At 46.5% G+C, this 20,054-nt stretch overlaps 1 protein-coding gene across 3 annotated transcripts in view; it reads left to right on the top strand.

The window, feature by feature from the left end:
- Positions 1 to 713: 713 nt before the first annotated feature.
- DISC1 (DISC1 scaffold protein) overlaps positions 714 to 20,054 on the top strand; it is a 348,316-nt gene continuing 328,975 nt past the window's right edge. For all 3 annotated transcript variants that reach the window (XR_010839017.1, XM_059052842.2, XM_067025721.1), the window contains exon 1: positions 714 to 795. Coding sequence is in view for 2 of the 3 variants with exons in the window: in XM_059052842.2 (XP_058908825.2) it covers positions 738 to 795 (58 nt within the window). In the remaining variant the exon portion in view is untranslated. The remainder of the gene's footprint in view (positions 796 to 20,054) is intronic.

Below are 20,054 nucleotides of genomic sequence, written 5' to 3'. Positions count from 1 at the left end.
CCCAAGTTGAGAGGGGGATCTGGGACCAGTCCAGTGCTGCCAGAAGATTCAAACAGTTGGATCCTGATTTCATGTTGAACTGCTCGCCCCCCTCCTTCCCAGTGTGGTCTGTCGTCTCCCCTCGTTCTCCTCCCCCCGCCCCTCTCCTCCCCTCCATCTCTTCCATCAACCCTTTGGTCACTTCCCTAATTAGTGTCTGCCAGGCACCCTCGTAGACCCGCCCCGCCCCCCGCCCCAGGAAGGCCTCCCAGTTTCTCCTTGTCCGAACACCCGTTCTCCCCACCGCACTTCCCCTCTCGTTTTCGTCCAGCAAACCGGCGAGAGCGAAAAGCAAACTTCCCGAGGTCCGGGACGCAGGCTGTGGGCCCCGGGCCCCGCCCGCCCCAGCCGCTCGCGTGTGCTTGTGCTTGTGTGCGTGTGTGTGTGTGCGTGCGTGCTTGTGTGCGTCTGTGTGTCTGCGTGCTTGTGTGCGTATGTGTGTGTGCGTGCGTGCTGGTGTGCGTATGTGTATGTGCGTGTGTGTGCGCGCGCGCGTGCCGGGGCCGAGGCTGGGGAGGAAACCGCCCGCGCGGCCCGGGAGGAGGAAGGAGCCTCCCCTTCCTCGCCAGCCCCCTCCCCACTTCCCGTCCGGCGCGGCCGCTCGCTTCCCCAGCCGCGGGCCTCGGGGCGCACGGAGCCCGCCGGCCGCCGCGGAGCTGGAGGTGGAGGAGGCGGAGCGGGAGGAGCCGGCGGGGCGCATGCTGGGCGGGGGACCCCAGGGCGCCCCGACCGGTGGCGGCGGGGGCCACCGCGCAGGTAGGGGTGCTGTCGCGGCGGCCCGGCGGGTCGGCGCGGGGGTCCGGCGGGTCGGGTGCGCTCTTCTGTCTGGAAATTGTGCAGGTCCGGGCTGCGCCGCTGTTAACATCTTGGGTTTATGTATCCTTGCGAGGTGAGGGAAATTGAGGCAGGGCGCGTGGCGCGCCGCTCTGGAGTCGATGACGCGCTGGGTCCTCCCCGAAGACCGTGCTGAGATCCCGGGAGCCGCAGTTTTGGCAGCAGCGCCGGTCGGACCCGCCCGGGCGGGTCCCGGTGGCCGAGGAAGGCGGCCGGGGCGCTCTCGGGTTTGGATACGCCCGGGGACTGCGCCGTCCGAGCCTCGGGTCGCCGTGAGCCTTCACCCGCGCACCCGCGGGACAGGGGGCGCCCGGGCGCCCGGTGCCGAGACCGCGTCCCGACTCCGGGCCGAGTCTCGGCTTCCACCCCATCGGGGACCTGGAGGTTGGGGTGGGTTGAGGAACGTGGTGCTGGCACCGCCCCAAGTGGCTGCTCGGCGAGCAGTTTCACCTCGCGTTTCCTCGGCAGTAGTGACGCCCACGCCCTTCGCTTCCACCGCCCAGAGTACGGGTCACGCTGTCCACGCTCAGGGTTGACACTTAGGCCATTAAGTGCACAGTTGCTTCTCAGGAACGGCAGGACGTCGCCTACCATCCTCACTTTTAAAATACATGCAAAGGAATTTGAGACTTTGGGAAGAGAATGAGGTTTGGAGTCCGGGAGTATGTGTCCTTGCTGCGCCAGAAGAGGGCCGGGCAACTTTGACAAGTCCTTTAACATCTCTGAGCCTCGATTTCTTCGAATGTAGAAGAGAACACTGCGAACCCATCCCCTCCTCCACTCCCCCCCCCCCCCCCAATCAGGTCCCATAGACTTGCTGTGTGTGAAAGCACTTTGCAAAACGTATGGTCAGTTGGGGAAATGCGATTTGGACAATACCAGAGTCTTAAGAGCTGGGGTATGAGGCAGTCAGCCTGCATCTCAATCCTGGACTTAGTTGTGCCTCAGTTGCCCCATTTATGAGGTGGGGACAATGACAGTGCTACATCATAGGGTCCCTATGGGTTTAAATGTGGCCGTGGATGTGAACCCCCAGCCCAGAGCTGAGATACACAGTAAGCTCTAAGTAATAACCTTAGTTGCCCTTTTCACTGAGCAAAACCTAATTAATTTGGAGTGGTGTAGAAAAATCAGTTTGATTTGATTAAAGTATGAATAAAAGAGTTTTTTTTCTTTTTGCGGTACGCGGACCTCTCACTGTTGTGGCCTCTCCCGTTGCGGAGCACAGGCTCCGGATGCGTAGGCTCAGTGGCCATGGCTCACGGGCCCAGCCGCTCTGCGGCATGTGGGATCTTCCCGGACCGGGGCGCAAACCCCCGTCCCCTGCATCGTCAGGCGGACTCTCAACCACTGCGCCACCAGTGAAGCCCAGTGGAGTTTTTTTTTAAGGAAATTTAATCTTATTAAGTTCAGGCATGGCACATGAAGTCTTTTGAGGGTAAGTTGAGACCTGACACTGAGCAAAAAGAGGCCTGGAGTTCCTTTCTAAGCTCTGTGATCTTGAGCCTCAGTTTCCTCATCTGTTTACAAAAAAGATAAAATGGGGATAGTAACTTTTTGGACTGATAGAGCTGCCTGAGACTCAAATGAGGTAAGAGACCTGAGAGCTCCTTGAAGCATGTGAGTCACTGCACGAATGTAAGACATCACTGCTACCAAGAAGAATAAGAACGTCTGCAATTTTTTTTTTTTACCACTTACGGTATGCCAGGCAGTCTATCAGGAATTGCTCTGATGAAATCCGCCCAGACTGTTGTAAGATAGATACTTATAATCCTCTCCCTGTACAAAGCTGAGATGCAGGGTCACCCTGCTTCTTTCCAAAAGTCACGTGGCTGTTGAGGGTACAGCTAGGATTAGAACCCTGGTGTGGGTGCCTCTCTCAGCTGTGTTCTCAACCACTGGCCAAACTGACGTTACGCAGACGAACTGTAGTTCAGAGCAGACCTGTGTTAGAACAATTGATAATAATATACCCTACATATTTATAGACTCCAAAACATGAGTGAATTGTTAGCCCTGGCAGAAGAGACTTTGAAATAATCTTAATTGTTTTCATCCCTATGTAAAAAAAAAAAATCCCATTTTAAGCTGTCTTCTTGTAAAAATAAGCAGTGAAAATTTGCAGAGAAAAAACGTTCTAAAACCTTAAAAGAACATATCACAAGAACTCATCAGAAATCCCCTTAAATAATAGAGTACTGAATAAACACTTTGAGAAAAAGGAAAAAGAAAGAACTCATCAGAGATCTCAAAACTAAATAGAGTCTGCATGAATATTTTATTTTAACACATAAATTTGCCAGGACCCTTAGGATGGCACAAGATGGGTAAACTGGGATTGAGGCTTTTGGTGTCATGGTTACCTGGCAGGACTGGGACCCAGGACATTTCTGCAAGGACCTCACTGTTCACCTGAGATGCCCCCAGAAATGGACCGTCAGGCAAAGTCTGTGTGCCTGAGGGAGTGAATGCCAGGTTTCTGTGCTGCAGAAACAATCCCTAATTCAATTGTTTCCCTTATTCCTTTTTTCCTCTTTTTTTCTTTTTTCTTATTCCAAAAGTAGTGGGTGCTCGTTACAGGAAGCACAGAAAACTACAAACAAGAAAAAGAACACTGAAAACCACCGTAATCCCAGCAATGCAGACCAATAGTTTGGTGTCTCTTTATTTGTAAGCCATTTCTGTGCCATGTTCATCAATTTATATCTACTTCCAAAAAACTGCATGCAAACTATTATTGTTTCATTAGATGACAAATAACAGTAGCTCATTGCTCAAACATTAAGACATTAGATAGAAAAAAAAAGCCCACATTTATTATGCTCATTAAAACTTTTCCTTTTTTAAAAAAAAACTTTTCCTTTTAAAAAAATTCTTAAAATTGTGGTCGAAGAAGGATTAGCGAATACATTGTTAATGTTTGAATTTTATTGTGATTTTGGTCAGAGTTTGATGAAAGATCTTCAGAGTGAAGAGAGGATACAGGGGTAACCTTTAAATAATAAGATCTAAAGACCAGCACAGAACAAAGTTTCTGAGTATAAAATTTTTAGATTAGGATCATTAGACCAGAATTAGAATAATCTTTTTGACAATGATGATACTAATTCAGTTTATATGCCGGGTTCTCATGCAAAGCCAGCAGAGAGCACTGCTTCCAGAGATGCCCTGGGCAGCCACCCTGGGGCTGGGGCGGGTCCCCTCTGGCATAGCTGTGCCACTTTCCAGCCAGCACCATTTAGTAATGTAAGCCTTTTAGCCCTTGGGAATCTTCTCTTGTTGTTCTTGATTTTAATGACTGTGGCGAAAATTCCTTAGCAAGTATCTGTTGTGCAACAGTCATGCAATTTAAAAAATACTTGCCACAGATGCTTTGACCATTCTGAATCCATTTTCTCTTGAAATCAGAGTTTACCAGCTGCTTCTTTGAGCACAGACTTCACCATCAGCTTCCCATTTTTTCATGCCAAGTGGTAGCGGGAGAGGAGAACTGTGGCTGACCAGTGAGTGACATGGTATTTCTCTTTGGCTTTTGGAAGGCAGTCAGGGGCCTACATGGTGTGCTCAGCTGCTGACATGACCATCGGTTTTCAGTCTGCTTCCTTATATCCGGCCCTCCTTCCTTTTGGCCACTTGCCTCCTGTCATGGCTCAGAAGTGGATGGTAGAGATAGGCTTCCTGAGATCACTAGGGTCGCTTCTCGGTCTTCGGGTGTTACAAAACAGAATCACAGAATTTATTGCTGGAAGAAGCTTCAAACGATCAGGTGGTCAAATCTGTTGAGTTCTGGCCGGTGAGACAGGGACAAATGCATTTACCGAGTGCAGCTGCTGAGAAATATATATTTGGTCCTTATAATGGTAACCATAGGTGTAGGGGGCCTGATCTCAAATGAGGTAATTGAAATAAGTAGCCCTAGATTCTCATTTTCAACTTCAGGTTAATTTCTCAAACATGTTGCCTTGCACCCATCCTGAAAATACATGGATATAATTCTACCTGTTCAACCCCTGCATTTGCCTGCCATGGTAGGACTTTGACCCTTTATTTGCAGATGGCTTTGAACTCTCAGAGAAATGCAGTTAAGACAGGAATCTCCTGGAGGTGTGGCACAGCTGTCTGCGGGGATAAGACACATCAGGGTCCTGATGGTTGTGAGTGACGGTAGAGATCAGGGGGTCTGGCCTGCTCAGTTTATAGGTGTGGAAAGTGGGTGAGTAGCAGAGTATTAGAATCTGGGTTCTCTTCTCTTCCTTGGAGCTGTTTCCATAAGCATGTTCACTCCGTAGTTGTGCATAATTCCCCTCTACTTAAGAAATATTAAATGAATTGAAACCAACTCCTTATTTATTTATTTATTTTTGAGCTATCATGGCTCTTAAACACTTAAAATTCTGAACGGTTACTTTTTTCACATTGTCACTGATCTGTAAGAACCCATTTGTTCACTAACTCATTAGTCATTCATGCAACGTTTAGAGGGCCTTCTTGGCCCAGAATTAGAAACAGAGCCACACATGAGTAGGGTATCACTTTTCAACTTAGAGGAAAAACTTGCTAAAAAGTTGTCCATGCATAGAATAACCCATCTGGAAAAGTGGCCAGCTTTTTGCCAATGGAAGCATTTAAGTTAGTGTTGGCTGATTCTGTGGTGACCGTATGGGGGGCTCTGCACGTGGGACAGAGGTTGCAGTGGACCATGTGTGGGAACCCCTCCCTCTCTCGGATTTTGTGACTTTTGTCCTGGAGGCTTGGGATTGTCCAGGACTCCGGCGACTGTGTAAATTTCCTATTCTCTGCTCTGTGGGGTTTCAGTTTTGCCTCCCCCCCACCCCTGCCGACCCAGATGGTTCCCTTTCAAGAGGCTCAGCCCACTCTCTGCACTCAGCTGCCTGAATGAGGTCGGTATTTTAACTCCCCAGGGTTACCTGTATCCAGGATTGATATTAATGATTAACATGATCATGTTCACCCAGGCAAACACATCGACCAGGGATAGAAGCGTGCATTTGACAGGTGGCCCTGCGTGGAGACTAATGGCTTTCACGGGTTTGAAAGGCGGAATATCTAAATTGAATGAGTGAATTGTGTCTTGAATGTAGAACCTGACTTTAAATTTGGTTTTGTGACATGTAACCTAACTTTTCTTTTTCATACCTGTCGTCTCTTAATTTGCAAGTCGATTGATAAGATGATTTGGCATAATTATTAGGCTTTATTTTTAACACAGGAGAATGTATGTGTTTTGCATTTATAAATGAAAGCATATCTCATCTTACTAAAATACCGATAGGCAAAGGAAGACAATTTCACAGCGGTGGAATAAGAAAAAAAGTAAAGAGAGAGATAAATGGGGGCTCTATTTCTCATACACTGGAAACAGAGACTTGTGAAAGCTGTTTTGTGATTACAGATCCTCTGCTGAAAAAAAGTTTGTGTATCTCAGTACAATTCTTTTTTTAAATTAGGGTGTAATTGACACTAACATTATATTAGTTTCAGGTGCAGGACAAAATGATTCGGTATTTGTATACATTGTGCAGTGATTGTCACAATAAATCTAGTTAACATTCCTCACCTTAGAAAGTTACAAAGTTGTTTTTTTTTTCTGGTGATGAGAATGTGTAAGGTCTCAACTCCGTACGATTTATTAATATTTCCTTGATGCTTTCATTATAGCCACGAGCCGGGCATAGTGAAATGTGAGACAGCTGACCTTGGGTATAATCTGTATTCAATTCAGATAGTAGATCTGGGGCCTCAAATTCGCTTGACTCTTATCAATGCTTTTGTTTTCCTCTGGCTATAGAAGAGACACTAATTTATCCATTCCGTTGTATTTATCCGGTCAGGAACATTTATTTAGCACCTACTGTATGCACGGCACTGTGGTGTACCCAGCAGGGTGTTTAAAGATGTATCAGATTGTCCACAAGGACCATCCGGTCGAAAGGGGAGATCTGACGAAGCCTGGTGCTCTTTCCGGGTGATTTAAGGCAACCCTCAGATTTTCGCAGCCACTGTTAGGACGCTTCTTCCAAAGGCATCTCAGTCCTTCCTGTGTCTTCCCAGTCCTGACACTTGATTGTGCCAGTATTTCTCTGCTCAGTACCTCCTGCCAGTCAGGCCTGCATGCTGCTGCCAGGATAATCTTCTTAAAGCAGAGATCTGATTAGGTCACTGTGCCCGGGTGCAAAGACTCATGATTGTCCTGCAGGCAAATTCTTAGCATTCCTTTCCAGGCCTTCCATAAACAGGCCACTAAATCCCTAAAATGGATACTCTGGCCCTTTTACTGCACACTTTATTCTGTCCACCAAGAACATGATGGAATCTGTCCTCTTTGCCCCCAGTCTCTACACATCTTGCCAGTAATACTTCCCAGCCTTCTCTCGTCCTCTGGGATCATCTACTCTTTTCCACTTCTTCTGTTACAGTTTGTTGTATATTTAACCTGCCTTCCCAGCTCCATTGTAAACCCATTCAGCTCAAGGAAGCCCTCTGGTTTATCGCCTTTCCCCTCAAGTATGTATTACATTCATGGTTTATTCCACTCTGACTGAGTTGAATTAAACGATTTATTATATTTTAGATTGAGCAGTCCCATGTGTGGATTAACCCCATCTTGTTATTTTTATGTCTTTCGAAACCAACCAAGAGTTCCAGAAGTTCATCTCAGTTCAAAAGTTTATTGAAATGCACAAATCACATTGCTGGATACCGTGGTGGCTCTTTAGATTTTTTAAAAATGTGTAGATTGTTGTCCATACCCTTGAGAAGCCATGGTCCAGGGGATAAAAGAGAATTAATTTTTTGAAGTTTCTGGATGCTGTTTCATCAGAATGGCAATTGAGATACACCAGCATTATCAAGAAGTAAGCAGCACCTAGCAGGTACCCAGTGAATTATAGGATGGATGGATAGATAGGTAGGTGAGTGGAGGAGGAAAGAAGGAATCCTTTAATTTAGAATTTATCGATTGCAATGTTTACTGCTGGGTATAACAGTTTTGAAGATAATTTAGGAAGTATTGACTTCCACACTTGTATATAAAATATGCTGCTCTTCATCTAGGAAGAGAGAGACTAATCCATCTATAGACACTCTGTGTTAATTTCCTGGCCGTGGTGTTACCATTTAGTCAATTTCACCCACGTTCCCGGTGGCTGGGAGGCTGGCAGCTGGTGGGTGCTGAAGGAGGCGGGGTGTTCACACTGATCTCACACTCATGACCTCATCCTCTACCCAGCCGCCTAATTGGCTTTGGGGATTGTAGGATGAGTTTTGAACTATTTCCCAACAGGGCAGCTTTTGTGTGTCCTCCTCTACTTGACTCAAATAGTCATTTGAATGGAAAAATGGACAAATTCTGTCATCTTAATCCAACTGTTATATTTTCTTGACTTTAGGATTTGGGATTATTTAAGTACATTCATTCCAATAAATACTGGAATGTTTTTGAAACGTTTTTGAAAAGCATAAGGTGATATATAAGGAAAGGTATTGATATTACTCCTGTTTTTCCCAGTTTGCTGAGGTGGAGTAGGGCTCAGTGAAAATAAGATGAGACACATCCCAAAGGGGTTATTTACCTTAGGCTGATCTTGGGGTACATTTATATTGACTCTGCTTTTAAAATTGTATTCTGCTTTTTAAGGAGCATAAGACCCTTTAAAAAAAACAGTATCCTACCCAAATTAGGAGACTGCCTTTCCCAATACAATGAATAATTATTCATCATTACGGAGCCAGGAAGGGGTGAGTCCACCAGAACTTTAGTGGAGAGAAACACACTCTTTTGGATATGCCTTTGCATTAGTCTGAGCTAAATGTCTTGTCTTATTTATCTTCTTATCATTTGTGTTAGACCCGTAGTAGGAATAGAGACTTACCGAATCGCATGGGTTTAAAGTAACGTTGTAATTTGGCCACCATGGCACGGAGGGGAATTGCTTCCCAACCGGTGGTGGCTCCTGAAATGTGGCATGGGAGGCTCAGGCAGCAGCTGGGTTAGGAAAGGCAGGGTAGGGCACGTGTCTTAAAGTTGCTTTTGCATGCGAACATAGTCTTGATCACACTGCATGTTCAAGATGAATACAAGTGGTGAAAATTTCTAAAGGCTCTGCCATTGACACATTGCATAAGAGAAAGATGTCAGCTGCCCATATCAAAGCACACCCTGATGATTTTAGTTTGGAGTGGCTTTAGAGGACCCAGGAAGCATGTGGGGACTGCAGCACCCCAAGCTGACCTTTGGCACTGCCCCTGCCCCTCCAGAGCCTATCACCCAGGCTGTTCATCACGTATCAAGATGTACTGTGAATTTCTGAAACCTCAACCAAGGCACCTTTCAATGGAAGTGCAGAGGTACATGGCAGATTTCTTTTTAATTGTGATCAGTTACTGTCATTGATGTGGGTAAGTGATGGTTAACTATGACTGGCCGAGTGGCCGGATGGATAGGACTGAGAGTCAGGACCCTGGGCAAGTCCTTTAATCTCTCTGAATCTTACTGTCCTTCCTTGTCAGCCCTCAGTGTAGAATTGTGGTAAAGGTCTAATCCGATCATTTATATGAGCACATCATAATCTGTACTGTTTTACCTGTAAAGCATTGTCTTGATGGTAAACTCGCTAATATCGCCTCTAACATCAATCCTGCCTGTGATCTCAGTTTGCCTTATAGCTTGTCCCTCACACCCTAGTCCAGGTCCCTGATCCCTTATCTGAATCGCATCAGTGGTTCTTTTTGTTTGTTTGTTTGTTTTGTTTTTTTTGCGGTACGCGGGCCTCTCACTGTTGCGGCCTCTCCCGTTGCGGAGCACAGGCTCCGGACGCGGAGGCGCAGCGGCCATGGCTCACGGGCCCAGCCGCTCCGCGGCATGTGTGATCCTCCCGGACCGGGGCACGAACCCGCGTCCCCTGCATCAGCAGGCGGACTCTCAACCACTGCGCCAACAGGGAAGCCCCGCATTAGTGTTTCTGCAGCAAAATAGATGCTCGTGCCCTTAACTCAGTGGGATGGATAGACCCTCCATCGCCTTACATCTGTGCACACGAGGGCTTGCAGACTCCTGCAGCATGTGTGAGGAGAAGCTCTCGGTTCTCAACAGGGACTTGTGGAGTTTGGAATTTTCGATGATGCATCACGAGCTTGTACTTAATCGTTGTTGTACTCGTTTTGATGCTTCTCCTCCACTTCCCCTCAGTTTCTCTTGCTGCATTTCCAATTCTTAGCCTCAGTGGCTGTTGTATTATCTCTGCTCTTCCTGAGATGGGCCCCTGATATGCTGCCTTTGTTGTGAGATGCAAGCCCAGCCCGCATAAGGGGTGAGTGAGCCCAGGGACGGAGGCGGCCTTGCAGGGGAGGCGGGAGCAGGACCCTACGGAAGGTGTACTGCTCAGTTGGGATTCAGCACGCTGTCGGCGCAGGAGGGCAGACTGGCTCTTCTACAAGGCAGCGCTGGCAGGCGGTCTGCTCTGCGGGGTAGGGGGGCTCCCGTGTTCAGCCTCCAAGACGGTGTGCCCAGCAGGTCTGGCTGGTGTTTGGTCCTTGGTCTGACACCTGGATTCTCGGGCTTTGCCTCGCCCTTTGGGAGGGCCGGGTTGTGTAGACTGCCTTGCACTGGCTTTGACTCTGCTCTTGATGCTGCTGCCTCTTGGATCAGTCCTCGGGGGCCACATTTTGCAGCCCGAGGGCAAACGGTGCTCCACCCTCTAATCTTCCCGGGCTCCAGAGCCTCTGCTTTGTCTTGGAGGCAGCCATAGACAACTGCTGTCATTGATAAGCTGGAAGGAGGAGGGGTTGAAACTGTCAAGGTGCCCCCTTAAATGTCCACCCCCACCGACAGCCAGGGTGGGCGATGCCTTTGGCTCCTATGTTGCTGTCTTGGGCTGTGAGCGCTCGAGGGCTGCTGGCCATGAGGAAGCTTCACGTGGCTGATCGATAGCAAATGATCACAGAGAGTGAAGGTGGTGTAACAGAGCATTGGGGGTTGGCTCTGGGAAGGAAATTCTGGAATTCTGGTTCTAGAGCCAGTTGATCTTTGCTTTTTCAAGGTGTAATTTAATTTTGGGTTTGTCTTTATAAAATTTTCATCTGCATGGAATGTACATTCTCCGTTCTCTCTGTAAGATGCCCTCCACCGATTGGATTTTGGTTTCTTGGAATCCCGTCTGATAGTTCCCCTCTCCTGTTGCAGAAAATTCCCCGCTCTTGCTGGTATCCTCTCACACCCAAAGAGGGCATTCTAACCTTAGAAGAGGCTCAGCTCAGCAGCGTGCCTGCCATGCCTTTCTCTCTAAGCATAGAGTTTGGCCTCTCCCTTGGCTTCTCAGGTGTTTTGGCTGCAGGGAAGAAATCGTCACAGTCCACGCTTATTTAATAAGACCGGTATGGAAGTGAATCCAACCTGAGTGCAGGCAGGGACAAAGGGGGACCCGCTGCTGGCTCTGCCACCAAACCTCACCAGCTCCCTGTAAATTTCTGGAGCTGTCCCTTGAGAGCTCTTTTCACTGAGGGAGAACTAACTGTGAGGCTGGGGACTTGGCAGTCTAGTTGGCTAATCCTCTGGGTGTTCTTTCAGCATTGTCTGCAGGGACTATAGGAGTCAAAGGCCCTTCAGTGCAAAGATAATGCCAGCTTGTTCCCTGGAACCCCAAAGGAGCCAGAGTCAAAGGGGCTTTTTGTTTTACCAGGAGAAAAACCCACAGGAAGTCCCAGCTTCCCATATTCCTCTGCAGTCTCATTGTCCCATCAGAGCTGACCGTGCTTCGGCCTTGTTTGAGGAAGGCAGTAACTCGAACAGAAAATAAATAAATGAAAGGATGCCGTTCTCCATCGCCGGGGTGGTGCACGCATGCTGGGCACACGGGCATGCAGGCTGGGCTCTTCCCCCAGGTCTGGGGCCCAGGTTCCCGGTGCAGAGAGGGCTCGACTGGTGAACCGAAGGTGGTCATGGCCACTTCATGCTGTTCTTGTAACAGGGAAGAGCTAAATCGGACTCCATGTTGGATCTGTTGTTTTTTCTTTAACCTTTGCTTTCCGCTGCTTTGGTTCAGTAAAACGATACTGTCTGTACATAATGGCCTGCCTCAGGGAACCCTGCCCCTTTGCTTGAAGGTTAAACCAAAGTGCCTCTGTTCAGGGCAACCTCCCGCCCCAGTCTGCCTGTGGATGGCTGCAAGAAAGAAGAAATCAACACATCCCCACCCCGAGGCTGGCCATTCCAGGGGATATTGGCAAAACTTATGGCCTTTTTACTTTACTTCCTCACCCCCTCCCCCTCTCTGTGCTATAAAAGAAACTGGCATCAAAACCCCCATAAGATGGTTTTTCAGAGACACTAGTCTGCAGGCTTTCTGAATAAGGTCGTATTCCCTGCCTCAGTGCCTCGTCTCTCGATTTATTGGCCTGTAGTGCGGTGAGCAGAGCAAGCTCGGACTCGGTAACATTCTGAGAAGCAACTGTGGTCATATGAGTAAAGATGTGAGCCCGGCCTCTGCCCCATCGTAGGACCTCAGTGGGGCTAACGTTAGATTTCAAATTTCTACCAGCAGTTCTGTCACTTACCAGGTATATGACCGGGAACAAGTCATTTCATTTCTCTTTGGCTGTAAACTGGGCAATAGTAGTGCTTATTTCATAGAACCGTTGTGAGGATTACATGAGACACACGCAGAGGGCTCAGAAAATACTAGCTTATTAGAACAGGTGGGCTGCGGCCTAGAACTGTGCGGGCCACGTCCCGGCAGGAGTACACGTGCAGGCCCAGGGGTTAGTGGGGCTGACCCCCGGCCTGGGCCCTGGTGCTGAGGTAGGCGTGCCTTCTTCCAATTCATCAGCTCAGAGGGGCCACCTTTTTCTAATTTATCCTCCCAGAGGGAACATTTTTTTATAGGTCATCACCCCAGAGCGGGTGCCTTTAAAAAAATTTGCACAATGGCACCATATGTGGTAGCTGCAGCCCTGTGGACAAAAGAAAGATGCTATTATTAGTGTAGCAGACAGACCCTTCTGGAGGGAGGGCGGGCATCGCATGCTTTACCTTGCTCCAGCGTGGTCATTTCACTTTTATTTCAGTGATACGATTACCATAGTCAGAGGAGCAATTTTGCTATTTCCTCAATTCTAACTTTTCTCTAGAATTTTCCTTGAGGCCAGGGCTATAATTTCCTGCCTTCCAAGGTCCCCTCATCTCCACTGCCTTGCACATGTCCTCTGGAATGCACATTTTTTTAAACATCTTTATTGGAGTATAACTGTTTTACAATGGTGTGCTAGTTTCTGCTTTACAACAAAGTGAATCAGCTATGCATATACATATATCCCCATATCTCCTCCCTCTTGTGTCTCCCTCCCTCCCACCCTCCCTATCCCACCCCTCTAGGTGGTCACAAAGCACCGAGCTGATCTCCCTGTGCTATGCGGCCGCTTCCCACTAGCTATCTATTTTACATTTGGTGTGTGTATATGTCAGTGCTACTCTCTCACTTCGTCCCAGCTTCCCCTTCCCCTTCCCTGTGTCCTCAAGTCCATTCTCGACATCTGCTGTCTTTGGAATGCACATTTGTTAACACAGGTTGGAAACGAATGGGTAAGCGTGTCAGCTGGGTGCTGGTTATTGACTCTTGGCCTCTCACCCATCCTTCGGTGCTTTGCACTTTACTGCTGGGGCTGGGAGTCAGACACATTCCTGGCTCCATTGCCAGCTCCCTTCCTGTGAAATTCTGCTAACTGGAGGCAGTGGTGGGAGACCAGAGGCGGGAGGGAGAGAAAGCTTCCTGATTCGGGTTTTACAGTGGGGCAGTTGCAGGCAAGGATGGGTGATTTGGGCTCCAGCAGCCCTGACGGGTAAGCCCTTTCTCCAGGCTCCAGAACCAATGGGCTCGGGCTCTGCAACAGTCCAGCAGATTGAGCAGCCTCAGGGATGCAGCCCGGAGCAACAGTGTCCGACCTCTAGCTATTATCCCTTCCATCTCTCCTTCTTTGTGCTCTGCCAGTTCTTTCCATACCTTTGTGACCAACTCCCTCTGTTAAACGTCCTCTGTTTGGCATACCTGGAGTGCTCTCAGTTTTCCTGCACTTTGTGTGTGGTCTCTGTGGATCTGTTGGGTGCTTAGGGCTGGGTCCACTCCCCAGGATCTCTTCCTTCCTGTTTCTGTCTTCACACGTGTCAGCATTACTTCTGTAGCCTTTACAATAGGTTTTCAGCCTCTAGCCTCTTCCTAATCATGGTGTCATTAGAGTCAGATTAATTTTCCTAAAACTCTAGTTCACCCAGCTCACACCTCTGCTCAAAACACTGCCTTTGGGCTTCCCTGGTGGCGCAGTGGTTGAGCGTCCGCCTGCTGATGCAGGGGACGCGGGTTCGTGCCCTGGTCCCGGAAGGTAAGCCGTGGCCGCCGAGCCTGCGCGTCCGGAGCCTATGCTCCACGGCGGGAGAGGCCACAGCGGTGAGAGGCCCGCGTACCGCAAACATTAAAAACAAAAAAACTCTGCCTTTACAGCCATTTGGTAAGTCTAGTCACCTATGACCTAAACCCCATTGGTGAGCATCATAACCATGGCGCCGTCTCCACAATCTTAACAACAGATTGTATACAGGTCCGTGTACTCAGAGCACTGGTCCCTCCTCCTCTCCTGGAGGACAGCGGTCAGTGTACAAGGTCGGCCCAATGTCCTGGGATTAGGGAGGTAGAGTCCAGGAAGTTTAAACCGTTTCACTTCTTATAAACGGACGGAAATAGATGTACGGTGAAAAGGGCAGATGAGCAGTGAGCCTAGATGACCTTGTGATTGTCTTGGGACGGGAGGTTTCTCACCCCATACATTTTCTGACTTCTTTGAAGTAATGTTTTTAGGAAATTCCAGAGCAAAGGGGATGGAAAGAATCTCTTAATGGAAATGAAAGGGACATTATAAGGTCAACTGGAGGAAAAATATTATGGTTAATGTTCAAACGTAGCTTTATTGTTTTCATATAAAAGACAAAACATAGGCATTATAAAAGATCAAGCAAGCCTGAAAAATACACGGTAGAAGAAGTGATCACTGAAGCCTCACCTTCCTCACTGTGAATTCTTTAGTGAGCATCCTTCTGGAGGGTTTTCAAGCCTGTGTTATACACACATGCAGTTCTACAGAGGTGGGATTATGTCCCCTTGTTTTCTAATCTATTTTTTCCCATTTATTAGTACAGCACAGAAACGTTTTCATGTCAGTAAATATTGCTTTACTTTATTATTTCTAATGGCTACACAGTATCCCATGTTTGCCCTGTAGATTACTCGCCCAGCCATATTAAACTGGAATGTTTACGGTTGTCCCCCCCCTTAAAACGTGCTAGCTTTTATTAAGTTCCTGTGTTTACGGTGATGCTAGGGATCTAAGAGGTATTCTGAGGTATCCGTGCTTAGAACATCAGAAGTGTGGTTCTCTGCTGCGTGAAGTTCACCTCTCCCTCCGTTTACCGCTGGTTACCCCAAGGCACCGCTCAGATGGAGGGGATGCTCTGCCTTACACTGCCGTCCAGGGACTCAGGCTGACAAAGGCCCTGCCACCTTTAGCATGTGGCTTCCAAGGGTGCCCTGGCCTTTGCCACCCAGCCAGCAGATAGATAGTGGAAAAGAGAGAGCAGAAGACTTCCTAGGGGGTGTTCAAGGATCACAACTGGAAGTGGCTGACCCCACTTCTGAAGCCCACATCCCATTCGCCAGGGTTGAGTCACGTGGCCACAGGAAGCTGCAAGGGAGGCTGGGAAATTCTCTTAGATTGGGTATGAGGGAGGAAAAGACCTCGGTTTGGTGAACAGCAACCAGTCTCTACCAGAGCTCCCCCTAGTAGTCACCAAATCCTGGTTCTCTTTTCCTCTCACATCTGGAAACCGCACCGCCCGCCCGCGCCCCACCCCCTCCCGCCTCCAGCAAGGAAAAATGAGGATCCCGGTTTAACGATCCTTACTAAATGAGTTTCTGTGACTTACGAACTAAAAAGGAAAAAGTTCTTTACCTCCTCCCTAGCCCCTCCCAATTTTCAGTGATGGAGCAGAGACAGCATGACACAAGACTAAAAACTCCCCTTTGAACAGGGTAAAATAGGAGATTCACCATAGTCACGTGCATCTCCAGGTTCAAAGCGATCCTGGAAGCCAGTGGGTAGGCAAGGTGAAGGCCCCTGCCAGGAGTGGGAGAACTTTCTCCACTGGGCCTTGATTTTGCTTTCTGAGAGGGAGTCTTTTGTTAATTGTCTCCATGGCCCCTGGCTCTGTGCTGCCAGGTTCATCCTGTCCTTCAGTCTCCATGGCAACATTTGAAGCGTTGCTGGGGAGGCTGCCGTCTTTCCGGGGGCGAGGGCTTGCACAGCTTTTTCTACGCTCTGGTGGCCTGAGGTTTTTAAAGGCTCGTATAGACTTTTTTAAAAGTCCAGGCTCATGATGTCTTAGGCCGTACATTTCTGTCAACAACTTAGTAGGATTCTCTTCTGTTTTCTTCCATTAAGTTCATTATACCGATGGCTAATCCCAAAGTTTTTTCTTAGACATTATTGTCAGGCTTGATTTATTATATAACTGTATCACCCCATGCCCTTCCTTCTCAACTGAATGGTGGTTACCTTGAGGCCCTCAGATTCAGATGGGAAGGCATCAGTCTTGATCAGTTCTTTGCCACAGGGCTGAGGCTTTGGGCCTTTGTCACTTATAAGCTTTTTCAATCTTATTTCTTACTGTTTGAGACAGTCAGGTTTTCCAAGCCTTCAAGCACACAAATTGATGGATTCTATCCTCTTTCATTGACACCTGCAAACCAACAGATTCTTGACTGATCATATCTTTTTCTTTAAAATTACTTTAATATCATCTTTACTATTGCTTTTATTTTATTACTGATTCTCTACTTTCCCATTTCCCCCACTGGAGCCGCCAGCTTGGTAGACACTAGGTCTGCTTTCTTAGTTACTGCAGCTGATGATTTTACCACACATTTTGCCATTGCATAACTTGGATCTCCATTTTTCCAGTCTCTGATATCAGTTTCCTTGCTGTCCACTGCTTGGTTGTTAAGCCAGTACCGCTTATGTTACCTGGTGCCTACTTTAAGTCACCAATTTTTGTACTAGTTAAGCCCTGCTGTTGTAAAATAAAATCTAAATTCTCAGTAGCATAGCACTTTCAAAGTTTGTTTCTTGCTAATAGAAATTACATTTTGAGGCAAGGCTGTTGGTGATGGGGTTTGGGAGGGGAGGGCATTCAGGGAGTCAGGTGGACCAGTGCACGGCCATTCAACCTGTGGCTTCCATAGTCTCCTTAGAGCATCCACATCTAATCGATAGAGGAAGGAGGACTGTGAGATGACTACAAAGGCGGTTTTTATTAGCTAGGCCTGGAAGTGGTGGCCATCATTTCTGTCCACAATTTCACTGACCAGAACTCAGTTACATGGCTGCACATAATTTCAAGGGAAGATGGGAAATGTGTTCAACTGTGTGTTTCAGAGAAAAGGGAAATGGGCTGGGTGAATAGCTATCAGTTTCTGCCTGGATGCCTACGTAGCAGAGACCCTTTTAAAGACCTTGTATGTATGAAATTCTTTAATTCTGTGAGATAGAAACTGTTGATATCCTCATTTTACAGATGGGAAATTGAGGCACTGGGAGGTTAAATAGCTCCCCAAAGGTCACACAGCTAACCAGTGGTGGAGACAGGATTTGAATCCAGACTACCTTGTCTGACCCTATTCACTACTCTATACTGATAACATAGAATATTGTTAAAACTTAAAAGTTAAATGTAAAAAATGATAAAGGTAAAGATCACAGATTTAAAGGTTAAAAAGTGAGAATTAGAAGTGATAAGTTTAAAAATTACATAAAATAAGGAAAAATAACTATAATTGAGAAGCAAAGAATACAAGCTTAAAAGAATGATACACAGCCTTCAGTGTAAATGAGGGTAAAACGTGGTAAATGAAACACAATGGATAAAGATGAAAGAAAGTGGAAATTAGGGAAAAAAACCCTTATAAAGTAACTGGAAACTGAAAAAAAACCCAAAGATGAAGTGAGAAAATAGTGAAATAATGCAAAAGAATAAAAATATTAAATAAGAAAAAGTAAGAGTTAAATAAGTGAAACTCAAAATATTAAGAAAGGCAAACTCAGGACTCATTTAGTGAGACACAATACAGCTACGGTTCAAAACAACGAAAATAGAAATTTCCTGTAGGCAAGATAAGAAGAAAGTTAAACTAAAAATGATAAATGAAACTAAAATAATAGAAAAATTACACACTCTTTAGAAGACAATGGGATTTTAAAAAGAAATTCACAGAAACAGGTAAAATAAGTAGCAGCGTAAATCCAGCTCCAAGCGGAATCAACACCCGTGATTAGGGGTCCCCAGTGGACATTCTCAGGGCTGGGAGCTGAGGGGTAGAGGGGGACCTGGGGTCTCCCCTCCTTTATAGACCCTACAGTGCCTGAGTGGAGTGATGTTAGCAAAATGGGGGAGTAGGAAGCACCAGGCCCTTGTTCCTCCGGGGGAAATATAAAAACAAACAAACAACAAATAACAGTTAGAGACCAGCTCAAACAACTTTACAGGAGCTCTGGAAAATAGAGGACTACAGCAACTAAGTGAATGCCCAAAGAACAAAGAGATACATTCAAAATGGTAGGTTCTACAGAATTTAAATGATAAATGCATAAGGAATAATTATAAATCTATTTGAATGAGCACACAACGTAAAAAGATGTAATTTGTGACATCAGTAACACGGAGAGGGGGATGGAGCTGTGTGGAAATAGAGTTTTTGTTCCCTACAGAAGTTAAGTCGGTATCAGTTCAAATTAGATTATTATAACTTTAGATTTTATACGTAATCCTCATGGTAGCCACAAAGAAAATATCCATAAAATACACATAAAAGGAAATGAGAAGGGAATCAAAATGTGGCACTAGACACAAAGGAAGGCAATAAAGGAGGAGACGAAGGACAAAAAAGCTATCAGACATACAGAAAACAAATAGCAAAACTGCAGAAGTAGTTCCTTCCTGATCAGTAATTACCTTAAATGTAAATACGTTAAACTCCTCAGTCAAAAGGCATAGATTGACAGAATGGATAAAAAATCATGATCCAATTACATGCTGTCTATAAGAGACTTACTTTAGGTCTAAGGACACACAGGGAGTAAAACTGAAAAGGTGGAGAAAGAAATCCCCTGCAAATAGTAACCAAAAGAGAGCTGGGGTATCCATACTAGTAGTATCAGACAGAATAGACTTTAAGCAAAAAACTGTTACAAGAAACAAAGAAGGTCATTATATATTGATGAAGGGGTCAATTCACCAAGAAGATATGATATTTATAAGCATATATGTACCAAATATCAGAGCTCCAAAAGGTATGATGCCAACATTGACAGAACTGAAGGGAGGAGTAGCTCTAGGGTACCATGCCTGTGCAGCGCAGCAGGCAGGCCAGCCTCCCTCACGTTCCCACACCCCTCGATGTGGGCACCTGTGTCTCTAGGAGCTCCCTGCTGCCTGCTGGCGTTTGAGTCCCTGTGTTGCACGTGAATTCTGACTTTAGCTATCCTGTCCCTCCTTGGTGATCAGCATATCCCCACCTTGGTGGTGTCACCTCCCACCCTGCTGCCTGAAAGGCCTCTCTTTCCTCCAAACTCCATCCCCTCTAGGGAGGTTTTTATGAGCCCAAATTAATGACTTAACATCAGTCACCCCTAGCCTGGGGCAAAGGTTGTCTGTACCTCTCATTTACCAAATCATGTTTGCGTGTATTTGACACGTGTATTTCTTTCTTTTTTAAAATTAAACTAAATTTAATTTTTTTGTGTGTGTGTTTTTCCAGCATCATGATTTAATTAAGGGAGCATATTCATTGTAGAGAATATACTGATGATTGTAAACGTGACTCCTCATTAGAGCCTTAAAATTTTTGAAACACCAAGGCACAAAGATGTAATTATATATCCAAACTACAGGTGCAAAACAAGTGCATGTATTTTCCATGCTCCAAAATTGAGTACACACTGTACTGTCATAGGGAAGGGGTTTACCAATGAAGACCTGACAATAAAGTACTCAAGATTGACATACCAAAATAAAATATAAAATAGAGTTTATAAAAACAAGTTTGACAATAGCAGAGTTGACCCTT

Source organism: Kogia breviceps, chromosome 2 (genome assembly GCF_026419965.1).
Source record: "Kogia breviceps isolate mKogBre1 chromosome 2, mKogBre1 haplotype 1, whole genome shotgun sequence".
Lineage (NCBI taxonomy): Eukaryota > Metazoa > Chordata > Mammalia > Artiodactyla > Physeteridae > Kogia > Kogia breviceps.
The sequence above is the reverse complement of the archived record's forward strand: the minus strand, read 5'-3'. Positions and strand labels throughout refer to the sequence as shown.